The sequence below is a fragment of the Ipomoea triloba genome, chromosome 12 (genome assembly GCF_003576645.1).
Source record: "Ipomoea triloba cultivar NCNSP0323 chromosome 12, ASM357664v1".
In the NCBI taxonomy this organism is placed as follows: Eukaryota; Viridiplantae; Streptophyta; class Magnoliopsida; order Solanales; family Convolvulaceae; genus Ipomoea; species Ipomoea triloba.
In genome coordinates this window covers 3,433,706-3,456,659 of record NC_044927.1, presented here as the reverse complement: position 1 = coordinate 3,456,659, position 22,954 = coordinate 3,433,706, and the positions used below count along the sequence as shown (strand labels likewise).

Here is a 22,954-nt window from a genome sequence, read left to right as displayed (position 1 = left end):
TTTTTTTTTTTTTTTTTTTTTTTTTTTTTTTTTTTTTGCAGTATTAAGATTTAAGACCAGGGTGTTGCTTCACTTGACAGGTGAGCAGATAATTTCTCCGGGTACCAAGCAGGGATTGATTCCTCTCGCTATTCCTCTATCCAAAAAGAGCTCAGGTCTGGCACAACCATTGTGTAAAATCAAAGCCTTTGATATCTGTATTTATGGTAATTGTTTTTTACATTAGGTACTGTAACTGCATTACTGCGATGGCCTACTGCTCCACCTGGGTAATGTGATGTGCCAAACTGCTGAAAACTTTTTGACATGATTTGGCTGGTTCTTATTACTCCGTATTTAAAAATAAAAGTTATTTTGATGTCCACAGGATGGAGATGCCAGTAGTGGAGGTTCGGAAGTATGGAGTTTGGCTTTTAGCCAAGAATGTAAGCTAATTTGAGTGATGCAATTATGCAAACAAGACTTTGCTCAAAGGGGTTTTTCTGCAAGAAATGACACTTATTTTCACTTACCATTTAATCGAACCATAGGTAGATCAACACATTCACAGAATTTTGGTTGAAGAAGATGCTAGTTCTCCGGAAAAGAGTGATGCCTTGTTTCATGCTTCAGCTGGTGCTGGGGAGAAACTTTATAAAATGGGTGATTTTGCTGCGTCTCAAGTTTCAAGCTTAGATATCTATCTTTTGAAGAAGGTAGTTGAAGGCTGTGGTTTCATACAGTCTGACTCTTCTAAGTATCCTGCTCATTGAAAATTTTGTGCTTTATAGGTTGGCTTGTTTCCAGATGTAATTGAGCGGAAAATTAAGCAGCATTTTGACAAGGGGGATGACGTAAGATATATTTGAATTACTTTCCATGCAAAACAGATTTTATGACATTGTTGGTGATGTATGCATGGTGATGGAAGATTTCAGCTCTAGTCACCGGTGAATTCTATACTAGGAAGGAACATTTTCCTGGTTTTGGCAGGCCTTTTGTATTTAATGCAGAAGTTTTGCTGAGGTCATTATATCTCATCATTTACTTTTCTCAAGATTTCTGTTCTGTTGACCAACAATTTCCAACATTTTTGTATATTATCTCCATTTCATTTATATAGGGTTGGGCGTAATGTGGAAGCTAAAGATGCTGCTAGGGGCGCTTTAAAATCACCATGGTGGACTTTGGGTTGTGAATACCAGGTCTGCCTCCTCAGTGAGTAATGAATATAGTCTTCTTAGCATGCTGTCTGTCTGATAATTCTCCAATTTTTTTATTGAATTCTATGCAGAAAGTGGCAAATATGGCTTCATGGGAAGATGAACAAATTGAATTTGTCAAAGAGAAAGTGACTCAGGAGGGTAGACAAGAGGATCTAAAGAAAGGAAAAGATCCCGCACAGGTTTATAACCCCTCTACCAGAATTTTGATTTTGTCGTATTGTCAATTTCATGCAGCACTCACAAAATATCTAACAAATAAGGCAAAAAGATAAGGGAAAAACCAAAAAGAAAGGCAAAATTGTTCCCCTCACTTTACATATATGTTGTAGATTGCATTGGATGAAGCCGCATTCCTGTTGGATTTAGCTTCTATTGATGGTAAATGGGATGACTATTTGGAGAGAATTGCTGAATGTTACAAGGAGGCTGGGCTTCATGACATTGCCAGTTTTGTAGTTTATAGGGACTGAATGCCAATTATCATGTGGAATACAATCAATTCTCATTAGATTGTTTTGGAAACATATATACTTTCCAATTTTTTGTACTTTCTCTTACAATCAATTCTCATTAGATTGTTTTGGAAACATATACATTCCAATTTTTTGTACTTTCTCTTACCGGGATCATCGTTATCGTGCTTCACCCTACAGATGGGAAAAGAAAAACACCAGAGAACAAAATTTTTAATCTGCTCCATCAAAGCTTTAAATGCCTTAGTGTTTATTCCATGCTGGCTAATTGTTATGTATTGCATGTTGCAGAAGCTGATTGCACTGCAAGTGCCAGCCATTTGTCATAATCATCATAATAAGTTCTCTCTTGATAATCATACCTTTTTAAGGGAAATTAGTCATAATCATCATAATCTCCGTAGCTTCCCCCTCTATGTTGAAATCGGGTCATTTTTTCATACTATTTGTTATGATTTTCACCTAAACTTCAATCACAAAGACGAGAGTATGTTGCAACTAAAAGTAGGGATAGTTGCAAGTGGTGGTGGTGGTATGGTGGCGGTGTTGGTAGTGTGGTAGTGGTGGTGACGGTAGTGTTGATGGTAATGGTGGTGGTGATGGTAGCGGTAGTGATAGTGTAAAAATTGAAAATAAATTCTTACAAAAATGAGGAGAATCACTTAATAAATTTCTATATATATAAAAGCATTATCCTCCAGATTTTTCTCGCCCAAACGTAGGGGTATTTTAGTAAAATGGTAATTATTATTATGATAATTAATTATAATATTAATGATAGAATAATATTAATTATAATTGATTATTAATAATTATGGTAATTACTATGATAGAATGATAGAATAAGTATAACATTAACTATAATTGGTAATAAATTGTTATTAGTAATATAGTAATGATAATTATTATGCCTTCACGGATACAATAATATAGAATAGAATAATATGAACAATTACATGCATGAGATTATATGTCTGAACAATTACATTATGATAGAATAATAATATAGAATAATATTAATTATCAATTTATCATGCATTCACGGATAGAATAATATAGAATAGAATAATCATGGTAATTATCATGCCTTCACAGATAGAATAATATAAAATAGAATAATATGAGCACTTACATGCATGAGATTATGTCTAAACAATTATATTATGATAGAATAATATAATTATTATAATTATAATTATTAATTGGTAGTAATTGGTAATTGGTAATAAACAAGTGTAATTGTAAACAAATAAGATTTCAATAGGAAAATATTTTATTAATTGCTTCTCAACTTTAACATCTCTTAACAAATCCACAATCATTTGCATTACATTGCTTATTAGGCTCTAAATATCTGCATTTCTAATTAAAGGATCAAGAGAGTTGGAAATATAAGATTTCAAATATAAAAAAATAGTCGATTTTATTATAGTTCAAAAAAAAGAATATTAAAAAAATAATAAACTGAAAATTAAACAGCACAAAATTTAGGCCATTTGAAAAAGTAAATTAATATTAATATTTGATTGAAAATTGAACAAAAAAGAAAATAAATTTATTTTGATAATTAAATTATTATAATTAAATTAATCATATTAATATTTATGAAGGAAAAAGAAAAATGAATATATTAATATTTCATTGAAAATATGATTGGCAATTGTATTTATATAATTATATTACTTATTAATTAGATGTCATTGATCAAATTAATTAGTACACACGTAACATGAACACTACAGAAGATCGAACATATTTAATATATAATAATAATAATTTTTGTATATACGAATTGATATTCTTGTTAACGAAAAATAATTTAGTGTAATTGAATAATAATAATTGCCTAATAATTATTATGGTAATTAAGCTAAATATTGTTCGTTGAATTTATTTTTATACTCCGTAAAAAGTAATTACCCTCAATTAACACAACAATTAGTCTAAACATCACATCAAGTAAACACTTGTAAAATACGGTGTAGAAGAAATGGGCAATGGAATCTGAGAAGATATATATCCTGTACTCAATCTACTCTAACCAAACAAAAGAGCACAGTAAGAAAGGTGAGCCATTTAGTTGAGTCCAAGGCGGCATATTGGATTTTTCTTTATCAGACCAAGATCCACCTGCAACAGTTAATGAGGACCAAACATCTTAAAACTCTAGCTAGCTATATTAATTTACTTAATATGAATGTAGGGAATTGTACCTTGTGACCAAACAGTTCTCTAATATTGTCAATCCCATAAAGTATCATGGTTGGCCTGAGAAACAAGAAGAAAAACAAAGTAATTTTTTGTCAATTCTCCTCCCAAAAGGTTGAATCCCCAACCCCATAGGCCCGACAAAGCATATGAGAGGATGTAAATCACAATAACTCAATGGCTCAGCAAACATGGGTAAATGTCGGTGCACGCAAGGGATCTGCCCACTTTGAGCATAATCCCCACACTGCCGCTGTCGAGTTTCGAGTCTTGGTCTCTTCTCCCAAATACAGCCTATTGAACCAGTGAGCTAAGCCAGTGTGGGCAATTTTTTGCCAGTTCTAATAGTAGCGATGCACACTCATGATGGTCAGCCTTAAATAGGTTATGGAATAGTTTTTTTTTTTAGAAGTTAGGTTATGGAATAGTTAACAAGAATAAAAACGATAATTGATAGAAGATGTCCAAAAGATGAATAGAGATGGTGATTCCGAAATTTTATAACATTACCTTTCAAGGGAAAGGCCCCAAGCAATAACCCGAACATCTTCCGGAAGTCCCATGGGAAGCAGCATTTCAGGTCTAAACATTCCAGAATTTCCAACTTCCACCCATTTCTTAAACCCTTCATGGTAACTGATTACAAAATACCCAAGTGTGAATAATTGTTCAGTTAGGAAAATCTTCATCCATTAAAAGTATTAACATACTACCTGAATATTTCCATGCTGGGCTCAGTATAGGGATTATAAGCAGGTTTGAACCGAAGCTTGGACATTCCTGCAAATAGTAAAGTTATTTACCACTGTCTAATATCTGAGCTGTGACCAATATAATTGATGCTGATGGTCATCATCTGAAGAAAAGGGAAAGAGTTTATAACATATAATATTGTAAAGGCTCACCTAAGCGAGCAAAGAAATCGTGAAGAACCCCAATCAAGTCACCAAGACTAAGACCACGATCACATACTAAACCTGAAAATGGAAATAAAAAGACAAGTTTTAAAAGAACACACACTCATGGAGAGAGTAAAAAATAAAAATAAAAAGCAATATAAAGAGAAAATGGACATCAATTAATTTTAGAAACAATCTGGAGACCTTCAATTTGATGGAACTCAGCAAGATGCGTGCGGTCAACAGCTTCATTTCTAAAAACACGATCAATAGAATAGTACTTCTTCGGAGCAAATGGTTTGTTCTGCAAACAAGAACTCATTAAATGTAAAGAGAGTAGAATGATGATCACCTATTGTTCACTGAACTTGAGAAAGGTGCAATATGTTAAAAGCATAGTTATTTTGTTTAATAGAATTCTCTTCATTTCTTCAAGGCATTTATATCCCAAAGAAGAATTATTTGGGTTGGCACAAGGGGAGGGAGGGGGAGAGTTTCAGAAACTGAGAAGGCTAACTGAACCTGTGCCAGCTTATACAGCATTCTTGATGAAACAGCAGTAGTATGTGTCCGCAATAGATTCTTGTTTGCTTCATCTCTTTTCCAGTCATACCCATATCTAAGCAAGCAGAAATCTTGTTACCCATAAAAGTATTAAAACATTTTGGCAAACAAGGAATCTTTAACTTGCTTATTTTTATTATAACATACCCTCGAGATCCATAGCCACCAGATTCATGAACTTTCTTAACTAGCTCAACATAATCTTCAGGGAGCTCCCTTGTAGTGGAAGGCTCTGTATAACCATTTTTTAGAGTTGAATTTAACTATCAGATAAAAATCAGGTGCATCCAACAAAGAAAAAGAAGACAAGCAAACCTTTCAAAAAGAAAGTATCATGCGAATCACGGGCAGGGTGTTGTTGCGGCTGGAAAAGGGCATCAAAATTCCAAAAGCTGTAAAGTACAAGAAATTTGTTTGCTTATAGTCTACACTTCTTGAACAATTATTAAATAGAAGGCCAAAAAAAATTCTTAGGACCCTTTCATCCGCTTTTTTCTAAGGCAACTACAAAGCAATGCACCCACTACATGAATCATTCATATAGTATATGCCATGCGAAGGGCTAAAATTTTAACTTCCCAATACAGGATTACACTNATCACAGAGGAGAACAAAATCAAAGAAGACCTTGAGCAATGGATGAAGATGGCCCCCTTCAACTGGCTGGCCTTTAGCACTGAAGTTGTACTCTTTCAGGTTCTTCCAATCACCACTTCAAATAAAAATAAGCCACAAAGTATTTAGCTGATGAAAAATTATGCAGGTCATTAGCTAATAGCTACAAAGTAAATCTTCAGAAGTAGATATTAGAATAGTCCAGCAATTGTCATCTTAAATGGATTTAAAAAACCTCAAAGAGAGTTGATGCAAACTTGATGACTGTAATAAATTACGCATGGCTTTTCCATGGTGTCTAGTTAAATTGAGAGTTTGAGAGCATTGTGTTGAATGCCAAATAATGATTTAACTTTTTCACAATGACAGGTTAACATAATCAATAACATAATTTTAATCGGCAACCTTTGACTTATTCCTTAACAAGAAATGATAATTGTTGAAGAAATGAGGAAATCAGCATGATTTCTAGAATGGCATTTTTAACTTCACATTTGATCATCATTTAGCCAGGCTGACAGTAAGACTAATAATTTAATATGGGAAAGGGTCAAACAGACCTTCCCAACTATTGGTGAAAGAGCAATTAGGCACTCAAACTTTTAAAAGTTCCAATTAGATAGTTGCACTATGCAAAATTGTGCACCCAAGCCCTTTTTACCAATAACAAACAGGTTAACGGTAAAAACAAAAAAAAAACAAAAAAACAAAACAAAACAAAAAAACAAAAAAAAACAAAAAAAAAAAAAACAAAACAAAAACAAAACAAAACAAAAACAAAAACAAAACCAAAAAAAAAAAAAAACAAAAACAAAAAAATGATGACATGGCAGTCTTTGCTTATGTGTCTTTTTTTTTTTTAAGTCTACCAAGCTCTCTCTTCAACTCTTGCTAAAGCTATGGAGATGAAAATTTTCCGGCAAGAAAAAGTGCACAAATTCAAACATCCGATGATCAAGAAGCAAATTTTCCAGCAAGAAAAATGCTGCCTTCCTCAAAGAGAGTGTCACCACCTTCTCCAAACCTGAGGATGGCAATGATGGTCGTCTTCAAAAGTCGCAATGTTCGGTGGTGGCAAGGTGATGACAGTGAATACAGCTAAGGTCTGAAGTTGAGACCAAGGTAAGGTTGAAGGCTTTGAAATAAAATATTATTAAAAAAATAATGTATAGTATTATTATAAGGTCAAATATACCATATATATCATATGTAGCAGGTGACCAGAGGTTAACAGGTAAAAAACGGTAAAAAGGACTTGGATGCACAATTTTACACAGTTCGAGTATGTATTTGGAACTTTTTAAAGTTCGAGGGCCTAAATGCTCTTTCACCAATAGTTGGAGGGTCTATTTGACCCTTTTCCCATTTAATATTAACTCCATGATAAATTATAACTTAAGAGAGAAAAGAAAATCCATACATCAACCACCACACCTAACAAGCAACTAAGGTGGATGCGGAAAAGCAATTTCTTTTTCCATCTTCAGTCACTTCCAAGCTCAAGTATGTATTAGTCAGCCATCAGGATTACCAAAATACAAACTGAATCTCTAAATTCAAGTGATCCTTAACCACAGTTTACTTTAATGTCTTTAATCAGTAATCACAGTTTCTTTAAAGTTATGACAGCATATGGTATACCTGGAATTCACAACCACTAGTAACGGAAAAGACAACCACACTTTACCAGGCAAATTACAGATGTAAGAACTAAGCAGCCAACAAGATAGACAAACTAAAAAATTGAACCTCTAAATTTATGAGATCCCTAACCACAATTTGCCTTAATGTCATGGCATTATATGGCATAGCTGGAACTCAAAACCACAAGTAATGGCAGAGATTTAAGTTCAGCAATTAATGGCAGAGATATAAGTTCAGCAAATTAATGGCAGAGCCATAAGTTCAGCAAATTACCTATGCAGGTTCTCCCGAGTGAGGTCAGTAGCTTCTTTTATCCTTTTGGGAGCATACTTAGGACCCTTCCTTACTGAGTAGCCTTTCCAACTCCTAAAAGGAGAAGCAAATTGACAGTCAAGAAATGAGAAGATTAGCACATATGGAGATTACAAAAGATTTTAAATTGAGAAGTATAAAGGACAGAAATCTAAGAAACAACTAGATAATTACTGTTGGGCAATCAACTTTCTTCGCTTAAGACCATCAATATCTTTTGGATCTACTGCCTGCAATGGAGACGGAATTTCAATTAAAGTAGAACTAGAAGAAGCATAATAAATATAAAGAGAAAATGCAGTACACATAAAGTTGCAAGCAAATCTCAGTAACTACATATTCAAAAAAAATAATGAGACTGCACCAGCCGAAATGATTATCATTAAAAAAACATCATACACAAAGAGATGAACTACTAGGGCAAGTTCGCATGATAGGACGAGACTAAATTGTTTGACATAGAATGTAAGTATCAATCTCTGGCTCTCTGCAAATAAATGTCTCCATTAACAATTGGACAAGTGATGGTATAATGTTAATAATATGCCTCTTAGAGGTCAAGCCCAATGCAAAAGGCTTTGACCATGCATGGTCTTAAAAGGGAAGAACAATGTAATTTAACATTTGATCTCTTTTAGTCAAGCACATTTCCACTATGTCAAGCAAAGCCTTTGAAATAATGTTTCTTGCGTAAAAAGAAAAACATATAATCATCTATTAATGAACATATTGGACTGCAAAATGAATTGTTAGCATTGTCTTTCAAATCCAAGGGGAGAATCTTATATAGACAGATACAGTACATTGTCTAGTTTGAAATTTTGAATCAGTTAGAACTATTACCTTAAAAGTGGAAGAAACAACTCTTAGATATACTAACCTAACATGGCACTATCAGCTAAAAGGTAAAACCAATTCTCACTAAAAATAGAATGAAGCAGGTAGAGAGATTTAGTCCAAAATTATTACCTCACCATTCTGGATTTGCATAAGCAAATCTTTAACAGTGTCGTCAACATTTTGTACCTACATAAGTAGAATCACAAAGAATATAATTATAAGGCAGGCATCAAATAAGTACTAAAAGACTTCAATTATTCAATATTCACTTGATCATCAATTTCTATAACAAGTTCTGTTAGTGATGAAGAAAAAAAATACAAAACCATAAAATATGCATATGAATAGTCTTCCACAGATCTTCCAGACAGACCGCACAACATTTCCATAAGCAACCCACCCAATAACCCAACATTAAATGAAAAGATTACCAAAACACATGGATAGAAAGTGCAAAAAAAAAAAAAAAAAAGTTCAAGAGTTTGATCAGCGTACCTTCCTTGAAACATTGGACTTTCCCTTTTCCACCCACTTGTTCTTCATTGCTTGTGGCCATCCAACTTTGAAAATTGCAGGGTCCAACTTTTTCTGCACTAAAGTATGTATGGTTTCAATCAACTAATATTCCTATAGCCAAAAGGTTACAACTTCATGAACATAAATACCAGTATACCACCTAGTAGACAACATAATTTGTAAAATGGAAGCAAAATCAATTTTATGCCATAATCACTCAAATACTTCAAATTCAGACTAAAAGCCAAAATGTCAATAACAGTTTTGCATTGTCATTCCTGAACTTCGGTTCTAACTTCTATACTATGGAGTAGAACGCATTTTGAACAAGCAGGCAACTCCTAACCTCTTTACATCACACTAAAATTCCAGATATACTACAATCTAAGTTCCACACAAAGCACACCTCCCTGGGTTCAAAGAACAAAATAAAAGGAAAGTAATATCCATAACCTGCAATTCTTCTTGTGTTATACCCTCTGGGGGTATAGCTAAAAAGAGCTGGACTTCTGGTGATCCAGCAGTAGCATATATTTTCCCCTCCTCAGTAAGCACCCATCTCTCTCTCTTGATGTCCTGCAGGGTTTCCAAAAAAACAATATAAAGGGATGAAATGTCAAATAGAATATTATAGGTTTTATGGCAGATCTAATAATAACAAGATCTCTTTGGCCAAATCAACCCTTCTTCTATCATCCTTGCCACTTTCCTTAGTACATGGGCATATATATATATATATATATATATATATAAATGTAGTGCTTGTATTGTGCACCTGTGCAATGACAAATCCAAAGCCATTAAGGCTTTTGATAGCATTGACCATCTCATCATGACTGATTCCTTTTTCCTCTGAGAACTTGCCAGAGTCCAATATCTCTTCATTTTTCTCCAGGAAACCTAGTACAGCATCCTCTGCCATCTCCTTTGAGTAGCTGACACTTGCCTCACTGCAGACCAGTAACTGAGAGCAACTGTACTGTGTCCCTCTACTATACGTCACTGCCGGTGGCTGATTGGCTGCGTAGGCTTACGTCCCTGCTAGTAGCTGCCTGACTGACGAAGGGTAGGAGAAATGGTTACGTCCACAACACACAACACACATAGGTGACGGTGGGAAATATTTCCTTTGACAGCATAATATATCCCCATTTATAGATAAATTTTATAATATTGATATATCAATGTACACTTTTATTGGCATCATATTGTTAAACATACTTGATGATTCTCTTCTATTTAACAAAATTAATAAAAGAGAGCACTGTTATTGGTATCGAATTGTTACATTGACCCCATACTGCCCCATAGGTCCACACAAAATTCATGACATTTACAGAGGTGGGAGAGGTTCATGCAGATAAATCTAAACAAAAATCTGAAAAAGTGAACAGGATAGAATAGGTGGCCATGCCTTCAGGGTTAAACAATCCTTCATTCATAATAAGCTAGATCAGTGTGTGGACAAATGCACATACTCTGCTACTCTAGGGATTGCAATTGGCCAGGAAACATAATATGTTTTGTTGAAACCCAACTATAAAGGACAGCAATTAGATTAGCTAAGTAGGATATGATCCAGAAATGAACATTGATTTACAAGAAATGTTGTTGGTATCAATTTAATGAACAGATGCAAACATAGAACATAAAACATTGTTGATTCTTACTTGGCTATACAATGAACATTAAACATAGCTATACAGTGAACATTAAACATAGCTATACACTGCTGGTTCTTACTTGGCTGGTTTTTACAGTGAACATTAAACATAGCTATACATTATAAAATAGTATAAAATACACTAATAATCTGATATTATTCGCAATGAAGGAAGGCAGGTTCTTATTAGGAAAAGTAGAAGGAATCTGATAAAATCTGATACACTAATAATCTGATATAATATGATAAAATACAGTATAAAATATTAGGAAAAGTAGAAGGAAGGAAGGAAGGCAGGTTCTTATTACCGGCGAGGGTCGCGACTCGCGAGGCTGCTTCGGCCGCAAGCGGTGGGCGAAGGCCGAGGGGAGGTGGTGCTGGTTCGGCAGCCGTCGGTGGGCGAAGACTGAGCGGAGGCGGTGCTGGTTCGGCGGTCGTCGATTGCGTAGGAGAAGCCGAGGGGAGGCGGAGGCCAGAGGGCAGAGGGCTGAAGTCGCGAATCCAATTGGTCTTTGACTCTTTGGGGAATTGGGGGGAATATTACTTAGGGTTACAATTTTAATTGTTAAATTTTTAGTATTTTAAATTTATAATTTTTAATAATATATATATATATATATATATATATATATATATATTATTTTATATTATATTATACCTGGCTCGCAAGCGGCTCGTCGAGCCACGAGCCTAAGGCATTAGCGCTCGAGCTCGGCTCGAACTCAACTTTGACTGAGCCCGAGTCGAGCTTTGACCGAGCGGCTTGCGAGCCGCTCGGCTCATTTGCAGCCCTAAATATAACAATGCCCCAAAAACGCACCACACACCAAAAAAATGCATCATACATCATCACACCTAATGGTCCATTTTTTTAACACTGTGGCTATGTTTGACAAACTTAGCTGAAAAGGTAGCTGAAAGCTAAAAAACTATAAGTTAGTAGCTAAAATCTAAAGAAGTGTTAAGCTATCTGTTATGCTTAAAAGTGTTTGGTAAAATTAGTTTTTTATAAGGTCATAAATGTAAAAAGACTAAAAAGTACATCTTTATAAAATTTAAATAGTTTTAAATTTAAATATGTTTGTTTACAATTAAAATAAAAAATAATGAAACCAATGTATTTTAATAAAATATAAAATAAGAACATATATTTGAAAATATATAAAGTAAAACAAAATATTTATAGTTCATAAAATTAATTCATACAAAAATTAATGTTCAAACATATTAATGTCAAACTGAATTTACAACTAAACATATTGAAAAGAAAAGACCAAAATGATTTTAATTGTAAAGGGTAAAATATGTCATTTATTTAAAATAATAAGGATATAGATGAAAAAAAGTTAAGAAGTTACTAACTTATTTTTAAAAAGTTACCTAAAGTAGCTTACAGTTTTTTTTGAGTTCTACTGACTCTGTTACAATGTAGTATCTGTTCATAGCTATAGCTTACAAATTTAAAATAAAATAAATTAAAGAGAATACAATTTCATTATCCTCTAAATAAATTACACGAATTGAAATAAAATTGAACCGCACAGGAGTTGCATTCCAATAGTATTAATGCAACAACACTTGGATTACATACACAGAACACAATATTACCAATTTATCATAAGTGAAAAATAAATTCTATTTGAAACGCATAACACATCAAATTTTAAATGTCATTAATCATCATACCATACTTAGTCATTAAACCAAAAAAAAAAAGTAATTCAAAATGAGTAGCTAACAAAAACATTTGCACTATGTATTTTCTTTTCAAATAAAATTAAAACGATGGTTGATTTGCATTTATAATCATTTGATTTTTGTTATACTAAAATTATAAATCTTAAATCAACTTGTGTTGAATCAGATTACATGCAATGTCTTTATTGTTATATGTTATTTAGATTCACTATTCTCTTTAAGAAACATTAATGATCAACTGAAACATATAAATCTGTTAACTTTGCATACTACTAATATTTGAAACCGTACCGTAAGTATAACAGTGGGACAACCGAAATTCTATGGTTTGGAATCAGCAAAGTATGGATTCGAAGTCTGTGGTCTTATTGGCGTTGAGGTATGTTCATGCTTGGAAATCTGCAAATCTTGACTGTGAGGGTGTTTTCCATACCTTTCATCATACTGCTCTCTGTGATGCATGGCAGCCTCCTCCATTTGATTTCTTGAAGGGGAATATTGATGTGGCAATGGATGAGAGGAATCAACGCATGGGTTTGGGTTGGATTGTGGTGGATAACACTTGGGTGGTTCTCTCTACAGTGGAGGGGATAGCGTTGAGTTGGATTAAGGAGAAAGGTTAGAGTCGTGTAATTCTTGAAACTGATGTGCAAGTTGTGACGAATGCTATTATCGGTGGACCAAATAATACTCCGTTTGGTGCCATTGTTGATGATATTCGGTCTCTTTTGTTGCAATGCCCTTTCGTTCGGCTCTCTTTTACGAAGCGAGGTGCAAATATGCTAGCAAATAATACTCCGTTTGGTGCCATTGTTGCTGATGTTCGGTCTCTTTTGTTGCAATGCCCTTTCGTTCGTTCGGCTCTCTTTTGAGTTGGATTAAGGAGAAAGGTTGGTGTCGTGTAATTCTTGAAACTGATGTCACCGGTGGACCAAATAATACTCTGTTTGGTGATGATATTCGGTCTCTTTTGTTGCTCGGTCTCTTTTGTTGCAATGCCCTTTCGTTCGGCTCTCTTTTACGAAGCGAGGTGAAAATATGCCAGCAAATAATACTCCGTTTGGTGCCATTGTTGATGATAGTCGGTCTCTTTTGTTGCAATGCCCTTTTGTTCGTTCGACTCTCTTTTACGAAGCGAGGTGCAAATATGCCAGCTTTAAATTTGTAGTATCTGTTCATAAACTAGTTTCTCAACCTACGGAAGCAAAGAGACGGTCTCTTTTGTTGCAATGCCCTTTCGTTCGTTCGGCTCTCTTTTACGAAGCGAGGTGCAAATATGCCGGCTTTAAATTTGTAGTATCTGTTCATAAATTAGTTTCTCAACCTACTGAAGCAAAGAGACAGCAACGCCTCCACTGAGGCTCGAACCCACCCCCTTCCACATGGGGGTGCAACCGGATGCCACTAAACAACAAGGTCATTGGCAATTAATTAGGCTCTTAGCTTTAATCTCAATGTAATAACGAATAGGATGCAACCCAATGTGGTAGCTCAAGTGGCAAGTGAGCTCCCCACTGGGACTGTAATAGACAGTGGATCACACCTCAGTTTGGAAGTAAAGTAATAATGGAAGTGCATGCGCAACAGAATGGTTTGCTATTCAAGCCAAAGCCAGGCAGGACACATGATGGTTATCAAATATATGACTTTGGTAGCATAAGCATAATAATGGATTCTCTGAATGAGAAGGTATTTGCACAAATTGAGGATAAATGGTCTCCCATGTATTTTGAGCTGCTTTTGGAGTTACAAAATAGGAGGCAATGATAAAGAAATAAGGTTTATAAAATTTTTTTTATTACATATTTAGATAATAAACTTGTTGCATTTTGTGGATGTTAATTTATTCATGTTAATTAAAATGTTTTTGTTTTTCTTCCCTAAGGAAGAGTAATAAACTATCATAGATTTATTTCATTTATTCGGCTGTAGACTTTATGTTATGTTGCACACCGCACATATATGTATACTGGTGTTCTCTATGAGATCTAAGTCTAAGGTAAAAATGTTAAACAAATTCTGTTGTATTAAGTGATAAATACTTATCTTTTAGATCAAGATTTTGGTGTTTGGTTTTTTTCAAGTTCTATATATCTAGTGACTTTTTTTTTAAACAAACCAAAACCAAATATATTAAAGCATCAAAAGATTCGAACGTACAAAACTGGAAATAAACCGAGGAATACAATCCAAGTATACCACACCACCACTACTAGAAGCACCTAATGACCTCTTAGCAATGGTATGAGCAACCATATTTGCTTCCCTCTTAACAAAACATAACTTAACGGAAAACAAAGTTTCTAACAAGAGTCGAATGTCCTGAATAATCAAACCAAAAGGGCCACTACATAACCCTCCATTCACAGCCGTAGCAACCAGCTGAGCATCAATTTCCACCAGCACCCTAGACCACCCCTTCTCTTTAACCCAACTCAACACCTCCCTCACCCCTACTGCCTCTGCTTCACGAACGGAGTAAGCATTCTCCATTAATTGCCACCCCAAACCAATCACTTCCCTGCCCTCTCCTCGCACCACCCACCCGAACCCCATCCTCCCATGATTATAATCCATAGCACTATCCACATTAATTTTCACAAATGATTGCATTAGAGGCTGCCACGTTAAAGGCCAAGGAGCAAAACTGTGAGAAGCAGTAGATGTTTCATGCACCCCATTCACGAACCGCCAATCATCACTAAAACGTACTGCATTAGTCACCAACACACTAGGTTCCAAACATTTTTGATGAAAAACCAATTGGTTTCTATTCTCCCAAGCTGCCCAACATATTGCAATAATTTTGATAATCATCTCTTTAGGCAGAGAAGACCAAACTGCCGTAATCCATATATCAATGTTGTCCACATAATCCATACGCCAACATCTGTTCAATTCCCTCCAACATGCATGAATATAGGGACAATTGGCAAAGAGATAAACCACCGACTCCGGCTCCAATCCGCACATAGGACAAGCAACCTCGCATGCAACCTGTTTTATCGTCAAAACGTCTTTAGTGGGCAATCTTTTAGTACATAAAGCCCAAAAAAAACACTTCAATTTTGGAGGTAGATCCCACTTCCACACCCCTTCCCAACAAACAACCTCTTCATCACCCAACCCCTGATTTAGAACTCTATAAGCGCTCTTGACAGAATATTCACCTGACATATCCTCACCCCAAAACCAGCCATCCCCCACCTGCCTATTCGAAGTAGGTAAACTCATAATAAGGTTTGCATCCCTGGTATTAAAGATGTCTCGGACTACCTCACCATCCCACGACAAAGTATAAGGGACAAAAAGAGAACTAACACAAGGATTATTTAAATATATAGGTTCAGGAGTTGAGACATATGGATTCTGACCATCCGGAAGCCAAGGGGTCCCCCACACCCGAGTCGTAGACCCATCTCCCACACACACCCGAGCACCCCTCGTAAGCAAAGATTGAGAATTCCTTATACTAGCCCACACAAACGAGGGGTTTGACCCTAAACCCGCCTCCAAAAAAGAGCAAGTAGGAAAATAACGAGCCTTGAACACCCTTGTTACCAAAGCATTGGGATCCGAAAAAAGCTTCCACCCTTTCTTCCCCAACATTGCCAAATTCATCTCCCTAACAGACCTAAACCCCATACCCCCAAATTTCTTAGGTTTGCATAAATCCCTCCAAGTACTCCACCTTATTCCCCTACTCCCCTGTTGTTCACACCCCCACCAAAAAGAATTCATTAGCCTTTCTATTTCCACAGACAGTGTCTTTGGAATTAAAAAAACATTCATCGCATAATTAGGAACACTTTGCAACACTATTTTCAAAAGCACTTCCCTCCCCGCTCTAGATAGAAACCGATTACCCCAATGATTAATATGAGCCCGAACCTTGTCCCGAATAAATCCCAGGACTTCGCGCTTCCCCCGTCCTACAAAGCCTGGTAACCCCAAATATCTCCCTCTCTCCCGACACTCCTGAACCCCCAACACCTCACCCACAGCCTCCCTATCCTCCCTACTCACAGCTCTCCCAAAAATCACAGAAGTCTTATCAAAATTTATGAGCTGACCACTCGCCTCCCCATACTCCCTCAAAATTTCCCGAATCAACCCTGCCTTCAAATTATTCACACGGAAAAACAGTAAACAATCGTCCACAAAAAAAAGGTGAGACACAGAAGGAGCATTCCCAGCAACCCGAACCCCATGTAAAACCCCCTCAACCTCCTGTTCCCTTAACATGGCACTTAGACTCTCAGCAACTAGAATAAAAAGACAAGGAGATAGAGGATCACCCTGTCGCAAACCCCTCGAAAGAACAATCGGGCCATACTCCCTCCCATTTACCAACACTTTGTATCGCACAGTAGAGATACACTCCCTCATCAGACTCACCCACCTCTCACTAAACCCTAATTTCAACAAGACATCTCCCAAAAACCCCACTCAACCCTATCATAGACTTTACTCATATCTACTTTCAAAGCCGCACTCCCTCCCCCATTCCCCTGACCCCTATGCAACGCATGACCCGACTCATAAGCAAGCATGACATTATCAATAATGGACCGACCCGGGACAAAAGCACTCTGGGCGGGTGACACAATCGAATCAAGTAAAGCTCGAAACCGAAGAGACAACACTCTAGAATACGATATAGCACATTGCATAACGAAATAGGACGAAAGTCCGACATCAACTCAGGGGTTTTCTTTTTTGGAATTAAAGCGATATGCGTATCATTTAGAGAGACAGGCAAACGATCGGAATGCAAAAAAGATTGATAGAAAGAAACTATCTCATCACCAATAATATGCCAGTGATTTTGAAAGAAACCAGGAGATAAACCATCTGGACCCGGGGACTTGTCCGGGTGCATCGCAAAAACCGCAGCCCGAACCTCGTCATTTGAAAAATCATGAAGCAGTTCCATATTTTGAGTAGGTGAAACCCTGCAGTCCAAACAATCAAGCGCAGGCCTCCTATCCCCCTCAACTGCAGTAAATAACGTATTGAAATACTGCAAAACCACCTCACCCATTCCCCTTCCGTCCGAAATCATATCTCCAACCTCATTCCGCACCCCTCTAATAAAATTCCTACGTCGGCGCCCATTAACAGAGTTCTGGAAGAACCTAGTATTAACATCCCCTTCCTTATACCACAACTCCTTAGCCCGTTGTCGCAAGCGATCATTTTGAACTTTGCAAAATACCGCCGCTGTACTACACTGAACGCACCCCCTATCACTTCCAGCAACCCCTCTCAACCTACCCATCTCACTTTTACAGTAGCTAATTTCATCAGCGTCTCCCTCAAACCTCCGCCTACCCCACTGCCACGCTGCCTCCCCACATCCCGCCAACCGACTAAGAACGTCACTACCCGCCAAACCTGCCCATGCCTCAGCCACCACCTCCTGACACTCACTATGAACCCCCCATGCATTCTCATACCGCTTTCTCCTGTGAAAAAATCTCGGCCTACCCCGCTCTAACCGTAGCAAAAGCGGCATGTGATCACTACAACTCCCTTCTAGTGACCAAGCTCTTGCACCCTCAAACCTATCCCGCCATGTGCCCGAAACTAAAATGCGATCAAGCTTCTGCTGCACCCACCGCTCCGTACCCCTACCCCTCTCCCAAGTAAATTGACAACCCTCAAAAGCGAAGTCAGTTAGCCCAGAGTCACTCACCGCCTCACGAAAACCCCTCATAAGCCACACCGGGTGAGGAACCCTCCCCACCTTTTCCCACTCCCATAACAAATCGTTAAAATCCCCCATAAAAACCAATGGTAGAGTATTTAGGGAAGATAAATACCGTAAAAGATCCCAAGAGAGATGTCTCCGGCTCCTTTCAAGACTGCCATAGTAGCCGGTATACCGCCACTTCAACTGGGAATCGCTAGAGGACACCACCGCGTCAATGTAATGGTTGGAGTAGCCCACCACCTCAACGTTCAAACCTCCGTTCCATAACAGAGCCAAACCATCGCTCCGACCCTGAACGCTGACTGAAAAACAATTATCGTACTTCAACTGCACTCGTACCCTTTCCATCCTCGCTGTGTCACTCAATGTCTCAGAAAGAAATAATAAGTCAGGTTTGTGATGATTCACAAAGCCCAACAAAACATGAACTGCCAATGGGTTTCCAAGCCCACGGCAGTTCCAGCTTAAGCAACTCATTGGGCCAGGTGGGCCTAGAGACCAGGTCCCACCTCATCAGTTACGTTCGTAGACTGACCTTCAATAACCATCGGACTAGACTGACCACCCTTAATATTCCCACTCTCAGACCCTACCCTCCGCCTTTTCTGCTCCGTAAGCACCACTCCCTCACTATCATCATCATCATTAACATCAGCATTAATAGTGTCATAAGTAGGCATAATAGCCTTATCATTTAGAAACGGCGTAACCCCCTTATTCCTTAATGAATGTTGTATTGAACCCTCATTAATGTCAGCCGTTACAGACCTCTCACCGCTCCTTTCCGGCTGCACGTCGACCGCCTTAGGATCAAGAACTAACCAGCGATTCACCGGCGGCGGTGTCGCCTTCTTCCCACCAGCTCGCAACCATGCCCCATAAGGTTTCTTCTTCCCCAACTCTGCCTTCTCAAACGCAACCGGACAGAATCGATCACCATGCCCGATGACACCGCAATGGAAACAGAACGATGGCAACCTCTCATATCGAAAATCGACCCAGAACCATTCCGCCCCAGGTTTCTTCATCTTCATTCGCACACGCAACGGCCTCTCAATATTAATCCGAACCCTCACTCGCATGAATGTTTTCCGAGGACCTTCAAAGTTCCTGGGATCCGCAGCCTCAAAAGACCCTACCGAATCCCCAACTACTTTCGCTACACGCTCAGACATAAAACCATTCGGTAAACAATGAACTTGAATCCAAAAAGACGACATAGTTAACGACACCGTTGCCGGATCATCGCCTGTTTCCAGACGCCTCATGACAATCAAGTTCTGATCAAACGTCCAAGGTCCATCCATCATAACCCGAGCTATATCCCCTTCATGAAAAAAACGGAACAAGAACCGATCACTCCCCAGTTCGGTTATATGCACACCTTTCACCAGCTTCCAAGCCTTTGCCATCACATCCCGAAAAATAACAAACTTGACAGCCTTATCAGTTACTACCCTTCCTACCGCCGTAAAACGATGATCAACCACCGGCTGTTCAACCTCGTCAATCTCCACCACAACTCCCTCCTCACCTGCGTCCAGTGTCAACGCGCCGCACAAGCCTTCGCTAAGCCACTCGACCCTCCTTCCATCGCCATTCGCTACACAACAAGAGAAAACCCTAGAAATCGGAAAAAGGAAAAGCCTAAACAACGGCCAGAAAAGCACTCCACAGTAGAAAACGGGAGAGAGAAAAACTTTCTTGTTCTAATCACCTAAATTTCTTGTTCAATATATCTTTGAGTTGGTTTGCTAAATAGAAGCAGAAATAAAATGAAAAAGAAATTTGAGTGTTCTTAACTCAAAATATAAAAAGACAGAATAAAGGTTGGGCTTTGAGAGTCAGGATAGGAAAGTTTTCATATTATGCCCAAGGAGTTTTCCATTAGAAAGCTAAATTAATATAAGTACTTATTTAAAAATAAATATTGTGTATTATCTCATTCGCGCAATGCGTGTGAAAAATTAGTAATAATACATAAAAATAAAAAAGACAACCATAAATATATTTAAATCCTTATGATTCTAGACATGGGTAGAATGAATATAATATAATGATGAGATCGAGTTGTTATTTTTTAGACATAATTAATTTAGTCTACAATAACTTTATCTATTTTATATCACAATTCACGTGCAACACAAAAGACATTATTGATATGTAAAATAGATAGGTTCAAGATCATCACACATATTTAATGATCAAATATTAAATAATTAATAACATTTTTTTTTCATAGGAATATAATGAAGCCATTTCATAATAAATCTACCTTTCATTTTCTTTTGCACAAATTTTGTATGTTTCACTGTTTTGTGTTGGTTCATGCACACTATCTTAATACTATCAAATGAAAATTTTGTTTCAAATTCTATTCATTATAAGAAAATCAACTACTGCAATCAATATAAATACTTATGTTTGGTTACCTTGTCTACTACATGTTATATGCAATATAATATTTTTTTATAAGTATATATAAACCAAATTAAAGGAGCAATAACAACTCTGAGATATTGGAAGATACCAAAATATTTTAACGTAAGTAATATAAATATAATCCCACTGCAAATTAATACTCACCCGAGTCAAATTATTTCCTAGTCAAATTATTGGTAGTAGTATACTGCTCCAGTATTGGAGTAAAAGACTTTTCAGGTATCTGAAAGCCACCAATTGGTTTTTGCTCGTTGTGTCGCCTGGTCACCTCAAGCTCTGGCCGTCTTCTCAAGTAATTCAGACGAATTGATGATTGTTTTTGGTAGGATGGCGTTTTTGTTGAAATGACGGGAGCTTTACTGAATTCATATTGTTTAATTGTATTTTGGTGCAGCATAGAGTGAGGATCAGTAGGAGAGAGATTGGGGTTCCATTCAGAAGGAACGGCGAGAATTTGCGGGTCGGATGGAGTCCTGAGACAAAATTAATTACGGTTCTTGTAAGTTTAGAGCTGATCATTTAATCATTTAATGCCGTTGTAGTATAATGTAGCTGATGGTTCATTTTTGTAAGGAGTCATCATTTTCTGGAGAATGTGATGGTTATTTTGCTGGAGAAATCAGCAGTTTGTATTGTTAGTTAGCTTTTAATGATTGCCACTAAACAACTCTGTATTTCGTTTAGTAATGAGATTTGTATTAAAATTTTCCTTGATTTATACTCTTGTCTACTGACAAGTAAAATGGTGATCTTTCTTGTCTACAAATCGCTGTTGGCATCTGTTTCTGCTTGTACAATCTTTGTTGTCTATATAGTTGAAGATGATGAGACTGACTTTCTCACTCTGCCCAGACAGCCTGGTGTGTGGTAAATACTGGAGTGGGCAGTCCGGATTTTTCCTCTCCAGTCTGCAAATTAAACCAAAAAACCTGTCAGCAAAATTCCCAGAAACCAACAATACCTTCAAATCAAGCAAATGTAATAAACTCACTCATAACCCAGTAGAAAATAGTGAAGAAAAATGGAGATTTCGAGTTTGGCAAGGTCCGGGCACAGCCTGCTTCCTGCTCCAAATGGAAGAAATGTTCCTGCTTTTGGTGTGAAATTCTGCACCAATTTCAATTGTCGGTCATACATTTCCAATAATAATGTGCTAAAGAAATGATGGATTGGTTGTTAAACTTACATCCCATCTGGAAGGTTTGAATGCGAATGGGTCTTCATATATCTCCTCATCATAGTGAGGACCTCTAAACCACGCCAAGACTTTCCATCTCTCTGGAATTTTATATCCACAAACATTCACATCGTTCTTTGCCTGGCGGAACACAAACTGAGAGAACGTTACGAGCCGAAGTGTTATAGTAAGCAAATACTGGAAGGTTAATGGTCATAGCTCTAACCCCATAGTTGAGAGTTGTGTATTCAGTCTCCAAGGCCTCCCTGACCTGTTCACTCTCTGAGCTCAAGAAAATGTGCATAATGATCCTAAATGTCAGCTTCCGAAGCTGTGTCAAGAACTGAATTTCTCCCATGGAAGCCCATTTCTCCAGTGCTATTTTCACATTTTGTTCGATGTAGGTAATGTAAAAAGGCAATGCCTCGTGCCCATTCATGGGGCGGCTGTGAGCTTGCGCAAACGCTTGTGCTCTTCGAAAGAAATGCAAATGAAAGACTTTCTGCCTATGAGTTGCACGGTGGAATCAGGCCACCCAGGCTTGAATAGTCGCCGGAAAGTTGATGATGGGTTATATCAAGTAAATTATCGGTTATTGGGTTTGGATGCACTAAAATGGCAAGTTTGAGAGTTTAATTGCACACTTTTTAAATTTAGCGGTCTAATTGCACTTTTGACTAAAGTTTAAGGGCTACCCAAAAAAGAAAAACATAAACAAATAAATAAGGAGTATAAAATAAGGGGTGAACTCATTATTTATCTACTATACTAATAAGAGCCAAAAAGAGTTAGGCCTAAAATGGGTATAAAAAATGGCGGTCAAATTATTTAATCAAATGAATTGTTCAGATGAATTATTTAATCAAATAGATGGTTAAGATAATTCAGATTAATATTATTAATAGAGATTACCTAATTTAACCTTACTTTTATGATTATCCGTTAAGTTTTTCGTTAAATATCCTCTTCTCCGTTAATATTC

The 22,954-nt window shown here is 37.1% G+C and overlaps 2 protein-coding genes and 1 pseudogene across 2 annotated transcripts in view; 1 reads left to right on the top strand and 2 right to left on the bottom strand.

The window, feature by feature from the left end:
* Positions 1 to 1,895, top strand: part of LOC115999074 (protein IN CHLOROPLAST ATPASE BIOGENESIS, chloroplastic-like) — a 3,147-nt gene extending 1,252 nt beyond the window's left edge. Inside the window, exons 3-11 of the mRNA XM_031238831.1 lie at positions 81 to 155; positions 227 to 269; positions 368 to 425; positions 531 to 695; positions 771 to 833; positions 911 to 1,005; positions 1,103 to 1,184; positions 1,274 to 1,384; positions 1,535 to 1,895. Of these exons, the coding sequence (XP_031094691.1) occupies positions 81 to 155; positions 227 to 269; positions 368 to 425; positions 531 to 695; positions 771 to 833; positions 911 to 1,005; positions 1,103 to 1,184; positions 1,274 to 1,384; positions 1,535 to 1,675 (833 nt within the window). The 3' untranslated portion in view covers positions 1,676 to 1,895. The remainder of the gene's footprint in view (positions 1 to 80; positions 156 to 226; positions 270 to 367; positions 426 to 530; positions 696 to 770; positions 834 to 910; positions 1,006 to 1,102; positions 1,185 to 1,273; positions 1,385 to 1,534) is intronic.
* Positions 1,896 to 3,543: 1,648 nt separating this feature from the next.
* On the bottom strand, positions 3,544 to 10,302 carry LOC115999075 (phenylalanine--tRNA ligase alpha subunit, cytoplasmic-like). Its single transcript, XM_031238832.1, has 16 exons — positions 10,052 to 10,302; positions 9,730 to 9,852; positions 9,256 to 9,348; positions 8,890 to 8,946; positions 8,095 to 8,150; positions 7,882 to 7,974; positions 5,925 to 6,061; positions 5,665 to 5,766; positions 5,497 to 5,581; positions 5,308 to 5,404; positions 4,990 to 5,089; positions 4,792 to 4,863; positions 4,600 to 4,666; positions 4,397 to 4,522; positions 3,892 to 3,946; positions 3,544 to 3,808 (listed from the first exon to the last, which is right to left on the bottom strand). The coding sequence occupies exons 1-16, from the start codon at positions 10,196 to 10,198 to the stop codon at positions 3,755 to 3,757; spliced, it is 1,464 nt and encodes a 487-aa protein (XP_031094692.1). The 5' UTR covers positions 10,199 to 10,302; the 3' UTR covers positions 3,544 to 3,754.
* Positions 10,303 to 21,602: 11,300 nt separating this feature from the next.
* LOC115998839 lies at positions 21,603 to 22,411 on the bottom strand (annotated as a pseudogene).
* Between the last annotated feature and the right edge of the window lie 543 nt (positions 22,412 to 22,954).